The sequence below is a fragment of the Coturnix japonica genome, chromosome 14 (assembly GCF_054131305.1).
Source record: "Coturnix japonica strain WE chromosome 14, WE-NBRP24, whole genome shotgun sequence".
In the NCBI taxonomy this organism is placed as follows: domain Eukaryota; kingdom Metazoa; phylum Chordata; class Aves; order Galliformes; family Phasianidae; genus Coturnix; species Coturnix japonica.
In genome coordinates, this window is record NC_140676.1 from 5892572 (window position 1) to 5912244 (window position 19673).

Consider the following 19673-nt stretch of genomic DNA (forward strand, 5'->3'; position numbering starts at 1 on the left):
TTTCCCCTTCCCTTGAAATTCACAGCACTGGACTTTGGTTTGGATATGAAACGATTGGATAGTTTCAAACTCCTGTCTGCACCGAGTAGTTCAGTGCTTCCAGATGGTTTCAATAAGCATCCCAGAAGTGTCGCATCAGCAGCCGATGGCCCGGACTGAGCGCGTCTCCTCTCCATTTTGAGTCACTTGCAGGAGAGCAGAAGACAGAATTATTCACTTGATGGAGTTGTTTTCTTTTAATCCATATCTTCTTGCCTTGTGCGTCGTATTTCTGAGCCTAAATGCTGTATTATGTTTAAACATTCACGTGGCATTCAGAGGATTGCTTTAAACAGATGGGCAAAAGGGGCTTGGAAGCCTTTGTTGTGCTTTGTCTGGGCTGAGCCTGCGTTCTGCATCTCCTCTGCATGCCTGTGTGTCCATAGGGCCGTGTGCGGGACAGGATTTCTACCCTGAAACAATGCAGCAAAAGCCCCACCTAACATGGGAAGGGAGTGATGGCCTCCCAAGTGGGAGTATGTCTGGCCCATTATCTGCTGTTTGTTTATATTATGATCTAGGTTTTTTTGTGTGCTTTCCCTCCCCCCCCTTTTTTTCTTTTCCTCCCCCTAGCATTTTCCTCCCCATAGCAAATTAAGATGGGTGGAAATTAAGATGAGGTGAACTTCGGGTGCTTACAGTCGTCACTGGCCTCCTGATCTTGGCTGTGAGTCAGGAACATAACCACAGAAAAAAACTCTTGGAACAAATGAACAAATTAGGGATTTGGAAGCTTAAAGTTGAGAAGAGAGGGGAGAGATGGGGATTTTTCTTACAGGTTTATGTTGTTTTCTTGTTGATCATTTCACTTCGTGGCTGAAAGCATAGAGCATCCAAGTAGATCAGTTGGCAATAGCTTCCAGATCCTCACTAGATCAAAGCATGGTATTTATCTTATGGAGGATGGCAGGTCTTCCTGAGTCATAGGTATAGATACAAGTCCTGGGAGTCACCTGGCCAGGCCTTGCCACCTGTCTGCAATGTGCACCTGAAGTTTCTGCTCCCTGCTGCCCCATGGCAGCACACACAGGGTTCCTTGTGGCTTTCAGCCTTACAAAGATACTCCTGCCTAGCTTAGAAAAGCTGTCCTCCTCCTCTCGACTTCCTGCTATGGAAGTTGCACATCTCCCAGTGCACCTCTCCACCTCCTTTGGCTAGAGACATTTCTCATTTCTCCTTACCTTTAGGAAGGGTGAGTGTGTGCGCAGCCACAAAGGATGTGGTGGGGATGCAGCTACAGGGCTGACCTATCTCACATCTCCTCAAATATACACCATACATTTCAGTAGTGGTGCTCAGTGGCAATCTCCCAGTTGTCAGAGATAAAAGGTGGAGTGCGTTAAGTGAAGCACAGAGCTCTGAAGTTATCCCTTGGGTGTATCTTGGCCAGTGAATAGGGAGAAGCTTTACACACCAGCAGCTATCGATAGAGTGATGTGAAAACAAAGTTAAACTGCTGTATTGGTTAAAAAAATATCTGGGTGCTACATAACAAACAGTATTGCATCATTAAGGCATGGTGGCTGCTGCGGATTCCTTTACCTGACCTGAATTCACATGCTTTGTTTATAAGCTCCTGTCTTGTAAATTTAGATTTGAGGAAATCCCAGCCTTTTATGGTAGTGTTTGAGGGGCTGGAATGCTGTCACAGCCATTTCTGATTCCTCATCTTGATGGGCACGTGATTGCTGGGATTCATTACATATAGAGAAAACCAGTGACTCCAGAAAGTCCCCAGAGCACTACCACATTTTGTGTGTGTCCTAATACTGAAAGCAGAAGCTTTGTTACTGGGAAGAACAGAGTCACTGACTGAGCTCTCACTCTTGGGGATGTTGGAGCAGGGGAGACCTAAGAGGAGATGCTCCCGGTTTGCTGTGGGCTGGGAGGTGAAGCTTTGGGTTGTGAGAACCAGTCTGCAGCCTCATGAGAGCAGGGTGGGATGCCACGCAGTGAGTAGGTAAGAGCCATGTGCTGGGAGGAGGTGACATGCTGTGTCCCCATGCTGCTTCAGCATGGAGGGCTTCCTTACATACTATGCCCTGTGCTGGGCCTGGTCACTGCAGAGCAGTGAGGTAATGATCCAGCATCATTTCCTGCTGGATCCAGAGGGTACGTAGGCTTTTGCATGATCTGACTGTACTGATTGGGGGTGTCACATCCAGCATTGCCCAAAATAATGCCTACAGTTTCTGAGAACTCACGTTTTTCATTATTTTACCGAAGAGTTGTGTGTGTGTGTCAGTTCCTGTGTAACCTATGGGCAGGTTTCAGTTTGGATGGACAGAAAAGCAGATAGCACTAAGAAAGTGAGGAGCTCCAGCATGGTGGGACCTTCAGATTTAGGCCTCCTTTGGAAGAGTTTTCTTGCATTCGTGTGCTGCAGACTCATTCTGATCTGCATTGAGACCATCCATCAGCTGTTGGTTGGGATGGCTTTTTGAGATCTGCAATTAAATGCTGGTTTGATAGCACTGGTTCCAACATCTGCATCTGCTGCTTTGCAACGTAAGTTTAACAATCCCTCCATTTCCAGCTTCCTACCCAAACCAAGCAGCAAGTTTGCTCAGCACAAACTCCTGCACTCAGACCCAACCCCAGAACCTCCTTCCCTTTTTCCTCTTTTTCTTTCCATTTTTTTTTTAACATCCCCCTTCCCCCCCTCCTTGTTCCCTTTTGAATCAGTGAATGAGAGAATGTCTAAAGCCAGGGAAGGATGGAAACATTTTCTCCTTGGTGAGGTCAGGGTGGGGTGGAAAGCGGAGGGGGCTGCGAGGGGGCAGTTTGAAAACAGGAAACCATGTGGCAGCATGTATGCAGAGCCCAGCTGATGTGAATGAGCTATTGAGAGGGGAGAGCCTTGCTGCCTAACTCAGCATTAGAAAAACTGAGAAACCCTGTGTTTGCCCTTCTTTTTTTTTTTTTCCTCAAAGAAAAAAAAGCTCTGCTTCTCAGTTAGAATAAATGAGAGAAACTTCTATTTTCCTGAGCATGAGTTACTGAAATCCTTTTTTTTGGGGGGGTGGGGTGGAAGCGGGGTGCACTGATTGACTCATAAGTTTCCACCCCCGTTTTGGGGAAGCACTGAGCTTGAAGATGTCTGTCTGTCTGTCTGTCATCCACCTGGCCCCAGGGCAGAGGGAAATGCAGCCTTTCTCCCTCTCCTTTCCTCACCTAAAATGCTTCCCTTTGCTTCTCCATCTTTGCACCCAGCAAACGGGCTGAGAGCCTTGAAGCAGGAGGTGGAAGGCGCTGCCGATGGAAAGCTGCTGCTTTTTCTTCCTCCACTCCCACCCTTTTTTTTTTTTTTGTTTCATTTTTGTTTTTGGTTTTTTTTTCTTTCTGAGGAGATGAATCATGCTCCCACAACTGCAAAGACGTTTTCAAAGCTGAGAACGCTGGTGGTGCAGTACTAAAAAGGCAAGTAGGGCCGTCCCAGCTCAGGCCAGGAGGGGAGTGGCTTTATTTCATTATTTTCTTTCCTCTTGCCCTGTGCTGTCATTAGAAATTTAAACTTAACGCAAAACCGAGCCCTCCTGCCTGCTGCTGAACGGCGGACCGACTCATAAAGGAAGAAAATACCTTTTTTTTGGTTATCATTTCTTTCACCTCTTTCTGTGCTGAAAGAAAACTCACGTTGGTGACAGTATTTACTTCGGATACAGCGATCGACTGCTTTTTTTATTTCTTTTTCCTTTTTATTTTTTCCTTTCCTTCTGAATCAGACACGTCGTGGCTCAGCCTACCTCCTGCTTTTCCCCCTCGGAGCATCACGGTTCCTATCGCATCCGTCTGGCTTTTGTTCTCTATCAGAGTTTTCATTCTGATGCTTTTCGGATATCGAAGTTGTCTGGAAAACTTTTTATTATTCTTATTCATATAACAGGAAGGCTGATACCATTCTTAGCAGCTACAAAAGAAGTAATAGCCATATGTATAAAGCTCTCTCGATATACCTTCTGTTTTCTATAAGTTCCTGTGTTTGTATAAGCAAATCTGTTCCAAGAAGACTTTTATCAACCGGTCACAGCTCTGGGATTTTCTTTTTCCTGTTGAGAGGCTCAGAGCGGCGGGGACTTCTCTGAGCACTCGTGTGTGTGGCTGGGAGCACTGCAGGCACTCTAGGGTTCATGGTGGGCTCTTCTCCCCACGCCTTGCCTCTGCTTGCAACCCTTTGGACACAATGTACGAACGGCACAAGAGGCGATACAGCCTGTGCGACATCTCCAAGGTGGACAGGACGGTAGATGTGGTGTTGTTAAAGGTATGGTGGTTGTTTACTTTGCTTATCCTTCTCCTTCGTTCTCTCGGGTGCTGCAGGTTGGGGGTTCAGGTGGAGGAACTTGCGTCCTTCAGCATGTGGATGGGTTGCAGTGGTGATGCTTGGCATGAAGTGGTTTGCTGTTATCTCAGGATTATCCACTCTAGTTTGCAACCACACTTCCAGAGAACCATTCTGGCCAACTTCCCCATACCCCGGTCTTCTCTGCCCCTTAAACACTCCCGTTGTATTTTGCAAACCTCACAAGTCACAGGTGGTTTTTCTGCCCCGTTCAGTCAAGGATTTTCATTTCCAGTGTTCATTTTTGGACTGAAATGTGCCCTCTCCCCCTCCCTTTCCCCAGAGATATATCCTGCTGCAATAGGCACAGTGGATCCTCCCTTGTCTCTTTTTTCTTTGTTTACATTTGAAAGGTGGTGTTCTTATTGTTTGGGTGTGAATTTTGTTGGTCAGAGCAAGAGCCGGGAGCAGCTCTTGGCTAATTGTCCCAGCGTTCCTTCGCTAATCTAAAATTAGCAAGTGCTCCACCAAATGGCACAGTGGCAGTCTGGGAATGTCCTCTCCCTAACAGCTTTTTTGGAGCTTCAGCAGTTTCCTGGCAAAGTGGATGGAAATCGGAAAGCAGCCAGAGGGACTGCAAAACACAGCTTGCCTCAGATAGCTTAACTCCTGAACGAGCCTTTCTTTTTGCCCCTCTTTTCCTCTCTTTCCTTTTCTTAGCAGAGGCAATGGGTTTCTGCACCACCATGGGGCTTCTTTTTCATGGGTTTTACTTCATGCCCATTTACCATGGCTGGTCTGAGGACTGAAGAGATAAATATTCTCATTTTCAGTGGTTTAATTCTCGTGCATTAGAATGGACCTAACACTTCTTAGGTTAATTAGCACCGTTTAGGAATGAAAGCTGTTTTTAATTTTAATTGAATGGATCCTTTGGTGGGTTGTTTTATTTGTGACACCAAGCAGAAATAACTCCAACTTGCTTTCTGTACCAACTTGATCTTGTTGAGTAATGTTTGAACCTTTATCTTAATGTTTGAATCCTGTGGGATTCAATCTCTAGATAAACCTTATGAGTCATTAAGAGCTGTAGACGTGCTATGAGCACACTACTTGTGTCAAATCACTGCTTAGTGAGGCTGGGAAAAGAGGTACCCCTGACAACCTTGGTTGCAAATATAAAAACGACAGTCTTTTTCTTCATAAAGAATATCTGGATGCCTTGGTTGAAATGTAATTCACTGTAATTATCTGACTTCAGAATTTCTGATGTCATTAGTTCCCTAAATTAGTTTTTGTTCAGCAAAGCTTAGATTTTATAACAAAGTATGGCTCTTGTTAGTTCCCACTAGTATTTTCCTAATTGAGTTTCAAAACTGTGGGTTATGATGTCTGTTCCTGCAGATGACTCAGTGTCCATACATGTGTGCATGTGTGCACGCGTTGCTGCTCTGAACGCTGGCTGTAAATAGTGCAAATGTTTAAAATAGAGGGTGCCAGTGACAGCTACAGTACAAGCAGCTTCATCTTGTTATTTAGTCATTCTTATGTTTTAGCTGGTTTCTATAGCATAACCAATAGATTAAATTTTGACGATCCAGGGATCTAAGCCAGCATTAGACTGCGTCAGTGGCAGATCATCTCTTGACGTTAATGGGAGCTGGATCAGACCCTTAATGAGGGAGCTGTTTGGGGTTTGGTATTTTTTTCCTTTGGCTGGTTTTGTTTTAAATTAAAATACTTATTTAGGTCACCGTATTTCAGTGTGTAGGCTTTTCTTAAGCGTCAGTCATTGAATAGCAGATAAATATACTCACAGCAAAACCAAATAGTGTCTCCATTCACAGTATTTGACTGGAATGAAACCATAACAAGATATCTGCTAAATACCAGGTATTTACCTGGCAGCTTTCAGTTTGGCCTACTGATCAGCTTATGCAAGCTGCCTTTTCCTTGGGTGGTAGGTGAATACGTTCTTCTCTTCATTTTAAGATGAAGAGCTCAATCACGACATAGGAAAGAAAAGCAGCTGGTGAGGAAGGCAACTGGAACAAGCTGTGAGCAGAAAATGTCTTTTGTCATTTTGGCTGCTATAAGTTTATAGATTGTATTGTCATAGAACCACAGAATCACTTGAGTTGGAAGGGACCCTTGAGGGCCATCTGGGCCAACTACCCTGCAATGAATGGGGATACCTACAGCTGATCAGGTGCTCAGAGCTTGGTCCAGCCTTATACAGTTGCAAAAGAATTTCGGATCCTACCAACTATTTTGCAATGCATGTGCCTTGTGAAGGATTGCTGTGTTGGGGCTAAAATTTTCCATGTTTAGATTGTGCCTGAAAAAGTGGTTTGCAAAGTTACAATAAAAAACCTCAGCAATTTTGAGGGCTGATGCACACAGTTATTTTTTACTTTAAGTTGCGTTCCTCTTCCTCCCCACACATGAACACGAGGCAGTGGGTAAATCCATGTCTTAGCTTCTTGTTGGGGTTAGAATTTCATCTTTACTGTAGCTCTTTTTGCTGCTGCAGCAATGCAAACATGATGTTCCTGGTTATTGACCACAGTGGTTTGCCGCTGTACAGGAAACCTTAGTTAATGCAGAAATGGATATAACAATTTGACATCATCTTTCCTTCTGAGATCACACTGTAGCAGATGAAGAAGGTGTGGGTCAGGTGGGATATCTGCTTGCTGAATGAATAATTGTAACCAGCTCTAGGCAGGGTAAAGGTAAAGCAGTTTGCGCTGCATTCTTTCTAGGCCCAAAATGGGAAGTCTCAATGGGCCTGTGTGCGAGTTGGCAGCTATATCCCATGTTATGCCTGCCACCACAAATAGAGCTGTCTGGGGACAGAATACAGATACCACCAGAGCTGGCACCTTGCAAGTACATGCAGTTGGAGAAGTGTTTAAGTCTGGCTGGCAAGGGTGTCCTTTGCAGTTAGAGAATAAGAAATAGGCTTGCTTTGAGAATGAGAGACTGAGCAATCACAACTGGATATGTGTTACCATTTTTTCATTGATCCTGTCTACATTGCAGCTCTGTAGATGAATGCTCAGGCTGTTACTCCTAAGCAGGATGTCTAAGTCTTCTTCCTAAGTAGGGAAATAAAGGTTTTCATGTAGCTGCTCTTCAGGTAAAACAGATCTTATTGAGCTGCACCATGTTCTTTCCTGCTTTGGGGTCTGGGGCTGAGGGAAACACTGTCTTTTGTCATTGAACTTTGTGGCCCTAAAGCAAATCTGAACTTTAATCCTGAGAACAGTATCTACCCACAGTGATTTTGTTCCTGAAGGCTCAGTAGTAAGAGATGTATTTATGACAATGTGGAGAACTTTATTTGTTCATGCCTTGGTGTAGAATTAGAACAGGGAGGATAGCTTAAATGGAATGGAAGGGTTTTCACACAAACATTTATGTGCCCAAGGTTAATTTTGCTCCCATTTTAGTCAGGAGTTTTTTTGTTTTTTTTTTTATGTAAAGCCATTGTTCTAATACTCAAAGCTTAATTAAAGGTTGTTATTAACAGGGCTCTAATTCTGCTACTGGCGGAAGATCCCCCAGTGCCAAGGGCAGAAAATGTTCTCGGGCAAGATGCTCACTTCCCCATTTGGGACACTGCCAGGAAGAAAAGTGCACTCTAGGAATTCAGCATTGCTCTTACACCGCAAAGTGCTAATTTATTCAGCCATTTAATATGTCCTGTGGTTGTAGGAGCCTCTTCCTTTAGTGTGGTTCTTTTCAGCACTGTGTGCTTTTTGCTGTGAGCAAGGACATGTTGAACCTCCATGAGCAACTGTTGTACTAGTGCTGGCATTCCATAAAGATAAAAGGTTTGGTGTGGTGTATTGACTACATTAGATTACAAATAGATAATAGGAATCCTTATGGAACTGCAAGTGTTGTCACTTTGTCCTTTTTGAGATACATTGGAAGATGGTCTCTGCATCCTTCATCCACTCTGTAAAACCTTCCAATAAGCTTAGGGCAAGAAAATACCCAGGGAATTACTATATATATCTATATGTGTGTGTGTGTATATATATATATATATATATACATATATATACACACCCACTATATTCTTGATTACGAAGCAGATTACCTTTAATTGCAATTAAAGCTAAGCTTAATTTTTGCTTTTTTAATTCATCTGTAGGTTATTCCCATCTTTTCTATTGTCCATTACTGCTCAGTACAATGCATGAGTATTTAATGATACACCAAGCAAACTCAAATAACTCTATCAAATATTTTCCTTTATGCTTGATTGGAAGCTGGAAAAAAAAAGAAGAGGGGAATGGAAACTTGCAAAATTAGGACAAAGTTAAAACAATGTGGAAGGAAGACGAATCTCTAGAGATCTGCTCAGAAATGAAAGTTAAAATCATGTTCCTTCTGCTCAGAGATGTTTGGTGTTGATTTATGCTGGTAAGTGGTGATGGTGACAAGTGTGCAAACTTCTATAGCAGGAGAAGATTTCCTGAGAGGTCAGTGTGTTCCTGTTGTTGTGAAATGGAAACGCTGTCAGAAGAGTTCAGATGAAACCAGAGGGAGGAAGAAAAGGGTTTTTCTATGGTTATCACCCCATCTAAATCTTCTGAGTTACAGGAAGGCCAGACGTGTTTAGGAAGCTTCAGTGCTTGGCTTGGAAGTGAAGCTCTCATATGGGGGACAGTCCCTTGTAGGAGGCTGTGAAGGGCATGACAACTGGTCCCCAAAAGCCAGCTCAGCAGAAGTGGGAAGAGGCAACTTTGAAATGTCACCTGAGGAGGAGGAGGAACAGATTATGGTTTCAGTGGGCAGACTCTGAGAGGGCTGGAAAGGGTTAGAGAACTCCTCCGGACAGATGGGTGTGCGGGGGAAAGGAAGGAAGAGCCGGGGGAGATGCAGAATAGGAAGCGGAGGGGAAAGGGGCTGGCGGTCACTAATCGCTCCCACATGATGGAGAACATCGTGGCCTGTTTGGCTCACAGATTGTCTAGTTCTGTCCTTCTCTTATGCAAAGAGGCTTCTGTACTAAGTCACGTCGAGTTTCAAATTAAACGTCTGCAGGAAAATGTCTCTGAGATTCAGGAAATACAGGCGTGCGTGCCCAGAATGAACAGCGCAACTGTCTGCTGCCTGCAGCCCCAGCTGCTCTCCTGAAGCCCTCTTTGGACATTCAGTCTGCTAGCGTTTCACAGGCACACAGAAAATCCTTCGGGATTCACTTTTTGGTGCCTGGGGACATGCTCCCATGATTCATTCAGCGTCTGAGCTGCAGATAAACACAGTCAGGCTTTGGCATGGAAAAATAGCTGGTTCTCTCCTGGCATGCTTTCAAATGCTGCACATTGAAGCTCTGTTCCCAGGGACTGTTTCATATTGCCTTCTGCCATCTGATCACCGCATCCTCTCTGCTCCACATTGCCACAGCGATGTGGGATGCCCAGCAGCAGTGGGCTATAATCAGTGTGGGCATGGTGGAGAGCAAGGGGTTTTTTTATTGTCTTCTGTGGCCATGAGCCTGAGGTCCTGTTGTCAAGCTTCTCTTGGCTGTACAAGGGCTAAGGGAGGAATAGTTATGTATGATGTACATCTGTCTGCAAAATCCCAAAGCAAACTCATTTCTGATTATTTCATACTAGTACATCCCCCCGCCCTGGTGATCAGGCGCTTTTATGACGGCTTTTTCCCTGCAGCCCATGCTGTCTGCACCCTCAGTTCAGCTGTTGAGCTGGGAATGCAGTTCTCAGTGCACTGCAATGTATGATGGGCTTTGTGTTTTCGGTATCTGTGGACCACCCAGTTTCCTGAGAGCTGCAGTAAACCTCCCTCAAATCCTGTCTGGTCTCTTTTTGGCATAAGGAACACTTATGTATAGTAGTAGTTTCCTTTGTTTGTGTTTTGGTGGTGATTATTATTATTCCTGAATTAGGGCCGCTGAGATAAATACTCTCTAATGCTTCATTTTGTGCGTAATCAGGTACATTTGAAAGAGCATCTTAAACTTCAGTGTTACTTTCTCATTAATGCTTTTTCTAGAAGAGCAAAATATAAAAAAGCAGACATTTTCAATACTTGGCAAAGGACGGAGCTGGCTGGGTAATGGGAAAAATATTCAGATCTTTCTTGAAAAAATGCCAATGTCTATAATGCATTTTCGGGGAATGACTCAACTGGTTCTATTAAAGGAAAAAATATAACATTAATTCAGCCTAATTTAATGTGTTCTATCACAGTCAACTGGTTATAAACAGTCTTGAATCTTCTAATTCTTTGCTTGCTTTCCCATAATTATTGAATAGGGTGCTTCATTATCATTTTCCAGTAGTGCATGTTAATATAAACCAAGAGTAGTTTCCATTAATTTGATGGAGCTGCATTGGTTTAAGAGTAAGAAGAATGAAACTCAGTGTGTTCAGCAAAGAGTAACGTGCAAACCATTCAGAGGGAGGCAGAATTCGATCTTATATCAAGATGGATCATTCCTTCATTGGTGTGGACTTGAGCAAATTTACATTTATCCTCCCATGTGTGTTCAGACTCAATGTCTAGATTTGCCTTTAATTAAATATATGTGCCCCAAAGTAGGCTGTGCTTTGGCTCGAGAGAAAAGAATATTAATCTGATGCTTATTGACTTTACAAGCTCTTCTAAGACTGACAAATAGATATAAAGTCTGTAGTGAAGTTTAATTGCTGAGGTTAGATACCCCTGAGCCTTGTGAACTTCTTCCACTGAAACAATCAGAAAGGTGACCCACTGTCCATGCAACAGTTAAAGCAAAACATCTTTGTCACTATGGAAAATAAGAAATCTTTGTTATTTACTTCAAAGAACCTTTTCTGGAGCTTCATACTGCCTTTGCACTTCCTCTGTCACTGCACCCTATGTTAACGTATCTGTTACTGTGCTGGTGAAGGTGATGTACTGAAGCCTGTGTGCGTGCACATGGTGTGGGGCAGGAGAAAGGACAGAAGATGGGTGTGCACGTGTGTGCAAATGCATGTGTTTGAACAGAGGTGCAGGAAAGGACTTTAGATATGTATGCATAGGAGAGTCTGATGGGATCTTATATTAATGTATATATGAGGATTCAGTGAGCAGAGTCAGGGAGCAATTAATGGAAAGAAAACCAGTCTGTGAAATGCCTAGAAGCAGGGAGGGATGCCCAAGGCTGTGCACTGACTCACTTTGAGGCCTCACTCTGGTAGAGCATGAGGCCTTTGGATCTCCTGGGGAACTTATTTTTACCCTCTCAGGCCTTCCTGAGCATGAGCTGCTAGCTGGGAAGGTCATGGCATCCTCTCTGCTGGAGGATTTTACAGGCGTGTTGCATGAAGGCCTCTCAGATTGTAGCCAAACCTGACTTGGAACAGGAGAAAGGGACTAAATGACCTGTCAAAGGCTTTTCCAACCCCATTTTGTCATCACAGAAGTATGGACAGGGACAAAAGCTGATGAAGAAATATGTAGTGCAGAAAGCAGCTGACAGGTCTTGGGGGAGTGCTGGCTTTGTTGGGAGCTCATCAGAGGACCCAGAAGGGAGACTTTCCATTGCAGAGCAGTGGGAGCAGGCCAGGCTGGGACAGCAATACTGTGCACATTGGGTCATGTAAAGAGGAGGAGGAAAGTGGGTTCTTAGAGCAAGGAGTCCTGGGATAAGGGATAAGAGTCTGGCATAGAGGGGCAGGATGACTATGGAAATTTGGTGACAGGTTAGAGGCGAAAAAGCAAAAATTCTCTGTCTGTCAGAGAGGACAGAAAGGAAAGCCAAAGAGAGGGTAGGGAAAACATTTGTCATGTGAAGTAAGACAAGTCATCTGTTTCAGCAACTATTTAGCTAGAACATGTGAGACCCAGTGTGTGTTGAAGCAAATGAGGAGCAGCCAGGCTGGAGGGGAAACAACTTCTGGGTTTGGTCTCAGTGGGATTTGTGTTTGGAAAACACGTTCATCTACGAAGAACAGCCAAACTGCTGAAGACAAGAGAGTGAAGGGGTTTCCAGACCAGTTATAGACAAAAGCAGTGAGAAACGTGTGTTGGGTGAGCCAAAGGCCATGGATAATCCAGCAGACTTCAGGGTCAAGAAGCTGGACTAAAGAACCCAAGTGAGGAAGAGTAAAGCACAGGAAGAAGGCTGAGTGCAGATCAGTCATACCTACTGAAAGTCTGGAAGTTACGGACAGGATGAGGAACAGGGTGAAATGATAAGGCCGATGTTGAAATAAACCATGTGATGTGTCAGTGTTAAAATGGGATTTTCTAACACAGTCATTGCTGCAGTTAATGCAAACATGTGAAGCCAGATGTACAAAGTACTTCTGGTTCTCACCATGATTTGGACACTTCTGTAGCCCTCCTTTCTGCATTATCAGAGCTCCCTGCCATCTTTAAGGTTGTTGCACTTGGATCAGTATGGGTAGTAAGAAATTACTATTCTTAAGATCATGAACCTGAGACAGAAAGTAGAGGAGTATCTTGCCTGCGGTCCCACTACAAATGGAAGTGAGAAATGAAGCCAGGTTTCATGAGTTCTCCACTAGTAGCTTAAACTCTGGCTCATCCTTTCTCTGAACTCCTGCCTTGAGTGGGAGCCACTTCTCTATCATAGTTTCCACAGAGAAACACAGTTTTTGGCATATTGTACTGGTTTGTTTAGCGAGGCAAAAGAAAATAATGGCCAATTACTTCTGAGATTTTTATTGTTATTATGGAATTTAGCCATGAGTATTTATCCACTGGTCGATGCAGAATTAAGTTGCAGAAGAAGCTTACAGAGATGATAGCAAAAGCAGCCCTTTTTTTTCTTTTCAATTTGCTGTTGCCTTTTCTTTCAGATAAACCGTGAAAGTTGGTGCTCACTGGAGCCATGTCCGGACTCTTCGCTGCTGGAGCGCAAGCGGACAGGAGAGTCTCCAGGTAAGCTATGGATTCTTGGCCAGCATGCATACAGAAGAGCATCCCTCTTGTTCTCCCCACTGCTTTCCTTCTCTTTTCTTTCCTTCTTTTTTTTTTATTGTCATCCTAACCTCAATGGGAAGAAATACATAAGCTAAAGAAAATGTGTAACGAATCTATCATGAGTCATTGTTAGTACAGAGTTGCAGCACTTGCAGCGAGCTGAGTGGTGTGTCACCTTCTTAATTGCGCACTTGAAATGTTTCAGTATTTCAGTTTTCTGTCAGATTTCAGACATGATGGAGAAAACAGACGTGTTTTCTAGCCAAAATGATAATAGAATAAAAGGAAAGAAAAAAAAGCAGAGTTTTTAATTCTCTTAATCCATATTCAGATGAAGATCAGCAGCTTCATGGTTGTTTTTTTTTGTTGTTGGTTGGTTGGTTTTTGTTTTTTTGTTTGTTTATTTATTTTTTTCCTAAAAGTTCCCATGATTTCCAGACTTCAGGAAGCAGAAAGGCAGGTCAGAGCCATCGTTCCCACACCCTGCCCACCAGTCCTTCATGCTGGCGGGTGCTCTCTGTCTTCCACAGGGACAGAAAATCTTGTCTGGCAAGTTTCAAAGAGGGATTCATGTCCAAGATAGGGGAAAAAAAAAAAAAAGAAAAAAAAAAAAGCATTTCCTTTCATTGAATCATGCGTGTTCTAAACAAATACAGTAATTTAACAGAGCTCTGAATGGAGGGTTTGATTGGCCTTTCATTGAGTATTTGTTTTACTGTCATTACAAGAATGAATCTCACCTGAATTCCCTTCATTGAATCTGAAATACTTGAAAGAAAAATGGGAATTGAATCACTATTGAATTGAAATTTAAACCCCATCTTTTCAGAGTATGGGTTAGGAAGTGACATTTTGGGTGACTGACCCAGAGGGCTTATTCTAGCTAGAAGTTCTAGCTCCCGCTGAAGTGAAATAAGCATTTTTCCTTCCTCTTTCCTCCTTCCCCTTTTTAAATAATAATAATAAATAATCCAGTGACTTATAGGTTAGGATAGTCATGATCTTGTCTGACTGCAGAAGCAGGAAGAGCTCAGGCTCTGCAGGTGTTGGCATTCCAGAAATAATGTAACGACTGCTCACATGTCCCACTGTAGAGTCATGCCCTGACACCTTTCTAATATGACTAATGTGAAAGCACTCAACTTGAAAGGGAATTATGACTTTTTCACCTGCTGAATAGTCCTGAGGTAATTAGTTCTAAGGAGACAGCCCTCAAATCTTAGAAGAAAACTTCAGGAATTGTAGCTTCTCATTTTCTGTATATGTTTTGGAGATGTGTCGCAGCTGTTTAGTTATCAGCATGGAATTAGAGGGCTCAGCCCCATGTTGGAGGGTATGAGGCTTTGGAAAATGTATGTAAAGGAGTTTGGGAATTTTCATCCTAGGGCTTTTTGCTGTGTAACTTATTGCTCCTGTATTATGTGGAGAAGTGTGTTGCCATCATATCCTTACTGCATGCATCTGCACAGACAAACAGATAAGTGCAGTTACACAATAAATGAGGTGTATGCAGTGTGCTGGGAGCTGGTCCACGTGCCCCAGTGCTGTGACAGCGCTGTCAGCAGGGCTTGGAGGGTCATGGGTGGGAGCAACTGAGAGACAGAGGTCAGCGTTGTGCAATGTGTGCGTGGTTCAAAACAGCAGAGCAAACTCAACAAACTGAGAAAAGGGGGGGAAAAAAATCACAGACCTTCCTGAAGCAACCAAGGGGAGATGAGAGTCAGGACTTGGAGATAAACACCTCAGCACAGATGAGAGGAGATGTAGGGTTTCCCCACCTGTCTCTGCTCCTCCCTGCCTTCCCAGCCCTCTTCCACCTCTCTCTGTCACTCGCTGGCTCCTGCTGGGCCTCTTGCTGTTGCTGTGATTTATCGGCTGGGCGAGGTATCCGTTCGTTGGTGCATCTGGACTGTCCCTGCTCATTTTCCACTGGAACGTGGCTTGAGCCCCTTTGTTTTTCAGTCTGGGCTTGGACAAGCTCTGCCAGCTGGCCGGCCGGCCACATCCTGGCCCGCTCCCTTACAGCCGCTCCATCTCAACTTTGCTTTTCCTTTTTTTTTTTTTTTTTTTCCTTTCTCTCCCCTCTCCCTTATCCCCCTCAATTATGGAAAAGCAGTTCAGATTTTCCAGGTTTACTGAGCAGGGGAAAGGCTGAGGAGGGAACACTCGCACCTTCTCCAACAAGTGCTTTTCCAGTTCTCCCCGGCGTGGAAACTTCTTAAGAGGGAGGTGATGGGGTTTCCAGCCAGCTTTACCATCCCCATGGCCCTGGGGCAGCACCTTTGCCTTCATCCCTTCCACAGGGAAGGGGAAAAAAAAATGTCTTCAAGCTACACAACCCAAACCTGTGTTCCCTGTGTCGATGTATGAGCCTGCCACAGCCAAGGATGGAGTTTATCAATTATAATTTAAAAGCAAACAAATGTTTTATTGCCCTGGCTCCTTTGAAGGAAGCTAAATGTGTATTGGAGGCATCTTGTTTAGGTACAGTAGCTTGAAGAATAACACTTTTATTTTTCCTTTTAAGTACTAATAATCAGCAAGTATTCTTAGCTGGGAGAAAAGAATGTTCAGTTCATGCCAAAATTGTCATTAATACCTCTGCCTGTAGGCCGAAAAAAAGTTAAATGATATATAGGCATTATGGATACAGGCACATAGCCCTTAAGGTTTTTGGAAGGAGTGGGCTTTCTCAATGGCTGGAGTGCATTTCTGTGTTGCTCATCGCCCTGCTACAAACAGCTGGAAGTATTTGAAATGGAAGGGAGAGATGCGATATGCTCAGGTTTAAATGTCAGCAGTTACGAAAGCTTGTGAAATTGAAATAAGTGCCCAATTTTTGAATCTTTAAAAAGTGAAACTTGTCATAGAATTCTTACTGTTGCTTTTCCAGTGGGAAATATAGAAGAAGCAATCAACCGATGGACTGATGAGCATTTCAAAAGCACCTTGGCATTTAAATGTTAGAGGAGATTAATTGTTTTTAATTGAGAAAGTTAATATTGTTGACTTAGGTATTTATTGAATATTAATCTAATATGGCAGTCGCTGCAGTCAATAGGAAAAAACAATATCCTGTTGAGTATTTAACTCTTGAATAAATTAGTTAAAAAATTTTTGTCCTGTTTTTAAGGTGCGAACTCAATTTTGAAAGCTGTGCTTGCTCCTGAATTGACTGAGTGTATACGAGCTGGAGGTTTGAATGCTTCAGAAAGCATCAGACCATAACTCTTTCTGCTTTGCTCCCACAGAGTGTGAGAACTTCTTGGAGGATGGGCTGAGCAGCGTCTGTGCCTCATCACAGGGTGTCCTTAAAAGAGAGTCTGGCAGCGAGTCTGACTTCTTCTCCTTGCCTGGTGATGGGATGGAAGATCTTGTCTTTGGCAAGGTAGGAAAGCCTGACTGGGATACGAGGGATGCATTTACATACACTGTGTAACCCCCTAATGTTGAATAGATGAAAGCAATTGTGACTGCACAAAGGTAAATCAGTCGTTAAAGAGTTGAAAAAGTGTTTTTTCTTGCAAGGTAATTAATGTCTGCACAAAGAGTATGGAAGCCATCTTTATGTAAGAAAGAGCTTTCTCCAGCAAACATAACCTCTGCACTGACACATTCGGAATCATATACTGTAATTCTCAGAGAAACTAGTGTTTTTCTTTAAATTCAATGTGACTCCATTAATAGGAAGGAAACACTCATTCCAAATAGTTAAGGCCAATTCCAGGGAATAGCTTTGTTTCCAGGGCAACATACCTCTAATGCCTTTTTGCGTGCAAGCTGAAGGAAAATGTTTTCAAGTTTGCTTAAAATCAACAACAGAAGTCATTACTAACCTCCGTCATCTCTGTGCCCTTTGTGTTGCTCGTGGATGAGAAGAGGAGGGGGAGGAGTGGGTGAAACCAGAGATACAGAAGCAGAGAACACATCACTTCAGCACTGCCCTTCTGCCATCTGCATCAGCTCTGCCCAAAGATATTCAAGGGACTGCTGGGTTTTGCCTTTTAAAACCCATTTTGCTTGCAATTGATACTTCTGTGCTCCTTGCCATAAGTAGATGATGAGAAAGCACACAAGAGGTGGTGCAGAATGGATACAAGGCCCTGTTGATCAGCCAACGTGTTGGTCACAATCTGCCTTGGTTCTGCATGGCTTTAACCAACTCAAACTTCAAGCAGATGCAGTTCTTGCTCTGAAAAACTAAGTTTTTAGACTAGGTTTCACACTTGCTTGCAGGGAAATATATTTAACGAAACAAAATTCTGTTTGGTTAAATCAAATCAGATGATGGTGAATATTTTCCAGCGGGACGGGAAACACCACAGTCTGGTCTAAGTGATCTCATGTGCTATAAATGAGCAGTAAAGTCATTCTTAATGCATGTGGCAGGGCACGGAGCTCACCAGCCTCACCCTTTCCCATCTTACTCTCAGATCTGGGGGACCCTGGATTCTGAGAATATAAAGCTGTTTGGCAGAGCAGAAGACTGTCTTCAATTTGCTTGCACAGAACGAATTACAACAGCAGACTTTGTCATTTGAGCTTCATTTAATGATTGTATGGGGATGCGTGGGAGAATAGTGCTGTGAGAACACAGTACATTTTATAACGTACAGAGCTTTAGCTTTTTCCCTTTCTTTTATGTGGAAAGTTTGCTTCTCCAAATGTGTGGAGCCAAAATGAAGATGGATAGGTAGGGCAAAGTAATAGCAGTGCCATAGGGCAAAGAAAGAAGTGGTGGGGAAGTGGATCTTCAGTTTATGATAGAGAAAGGGGTAGGGTGAAGAAATTCTCTTTGTAGAAAAGGAAACCTCTTAATTTGGCAGCCTGTGCATTGTTCTCATCATTTGGTGGATTGCAGGCTTCATCTAGAAATGGGTAAAGTTCCAAAGGTTTATAAGTTTAGTTTAGGAAGTCATTCAAAACTAATCACAGCCCCAGTCAGTTGGTTGATTCGTCTCTGCTTTGCTGACTAACTCAATTCCCTGTCTCCTTCCTCCAAATTTGTCTGAATACCTTTTCTAAAGTCACAGTTGTTTATATAAGAACTCACTGGGTGTTGTGGGCTTGTTCCTTAGGTCAGCCTTTCTTCGAGGCTACTGAGCACAGCCAGTGGAAATGCAAGTTTTAAGTATATTTAATAACTATTAACATTATTGTTGAATTAAATCTTTTTTTTTTTAATATGCTGGAAAATACTGTAGGATATATGTATTGATTGTAGTCATTATGTTATAGCTATATTAAATAAGCAAATTGCAGTACTTAATTGAGAAGTTCTATGAGCATCTCAAACCTCTCAGTATCATTTCTGCTGCTGTTATTATTGCTCCTGTTCTTGTTTTCCCTTTGTATGAAGCACCAATTGATCTTTTGGCTATTAGAGTTCTGTCTTTTTTTTTTAACTGTACAAGCCACTTCTCTCTTAACTGCTAAATACATTAAAGAAATGTTGAAGTAATGAACTACTGTGTGTCCAGGGTCTTTGGGATGCTTCCATAAAGATAAGTTGAAATCCATGGATTTTTAAGCCCTGGTTCTATCCCCAGACCATGAAAAATTAGGGTCTGTGGAGTCATGAAATCTGCAGGTGCTTTGGAGTGTCCCTGATGTGAGCTGTGGTCTCTCATTGCCGCCTCCTCACTGTCTCCTTTTCTTCTCTCGGAGTGACGCATGCTGAGCTGCATAGCATCAATTCCTGGACTGAGAAAGATTTAGCATTAGAGCCCAACTTGCTTTTTTTTCAGACCAGAGAGGTTGGAGAAATCCAGAAATCATGTCCAACATGAGGTCTCATTTATTTATTTATTTGTTTGACGTCAGTTCTTCATTCCCACGTCCTCGTCATCCTCCTCTTCCTTCTCCGTCTCTACCCAGCTGTGTCTGGGCAGACTTTGCAACACTCTGCTTGGATGATTAATGTTGCATGAGGTCATTTCTTACAAGCATCTGGCAACGTCCTGGGGTGTCGCCCATACACTTTGCTCATCTTAACTTTTAACCTGCCACTGAAATTCAGTGTTACATGGAACTCTCTAAAGACACCCCTTGGGAAATCGTTCACGTGCAGGGGACTACGGAAGTCAAGGACCTGCAGCTCATTGTCAGAGAAGGGAGCTAAAGCTTCATGTTTAGTTTCTGCCTTTGTTTCGAGTCGATCAAGGAAGTACACAAATCCATAAATCTCTCCTGCCTTTATTTTCCTGGAGTTATTGTTTCTCTCTCTGAAGCAGAAAACAAACCCTCAGAGCTTAAAGCCTGAAGGAAAAGGCTCGCAGTGGGGGGAAGCTGCTCCACTCCAAACTGTAGACACGGTGATAAATAATTTCTAGGATGCCACTGCCAAGGTTTACTTTGGGCATTCTGTAGCCACTGGTAAATCTGAATTAAAAGATAT

At 43.2% G+C, this 19673-nt stretch overlaps 1 protein-coding gene across 35 annotated transcripts in view; it reads left to right on the forward strand.

Moving 5' to 3' along the window:
• Positions 1-19673, forward strand: part of AKAP13 (A-kinase anchoring protein 13) — a 182303-nt gene that overhangs the window by 113332 nt on the left and 49298 nt on the right. For 28 of the 35 annotated variants that reach the window (XM_085515353.1, XM_085515341.1, XM_085515350.1 and 25 more), the window contains 2 exons: positions 13153-13234; positions 16528-16664. In XM_085515353.1, coding sequence (XP_085371479.1) covers positions 13153-13234; positions 16528-16664 — 219 coding nt within the window. Of the gene's footprint in view, positions 1-1861; positions 2000-3544; positions 4304-13152; positions 13235-16527; positions 16665-19673 lie in introns of those variants that run through there. The other 7 variants (XM_085515371.1, XM_015873130.3, XM_085515366.1 and 4 more) reach the window with 3 other exon arrangements.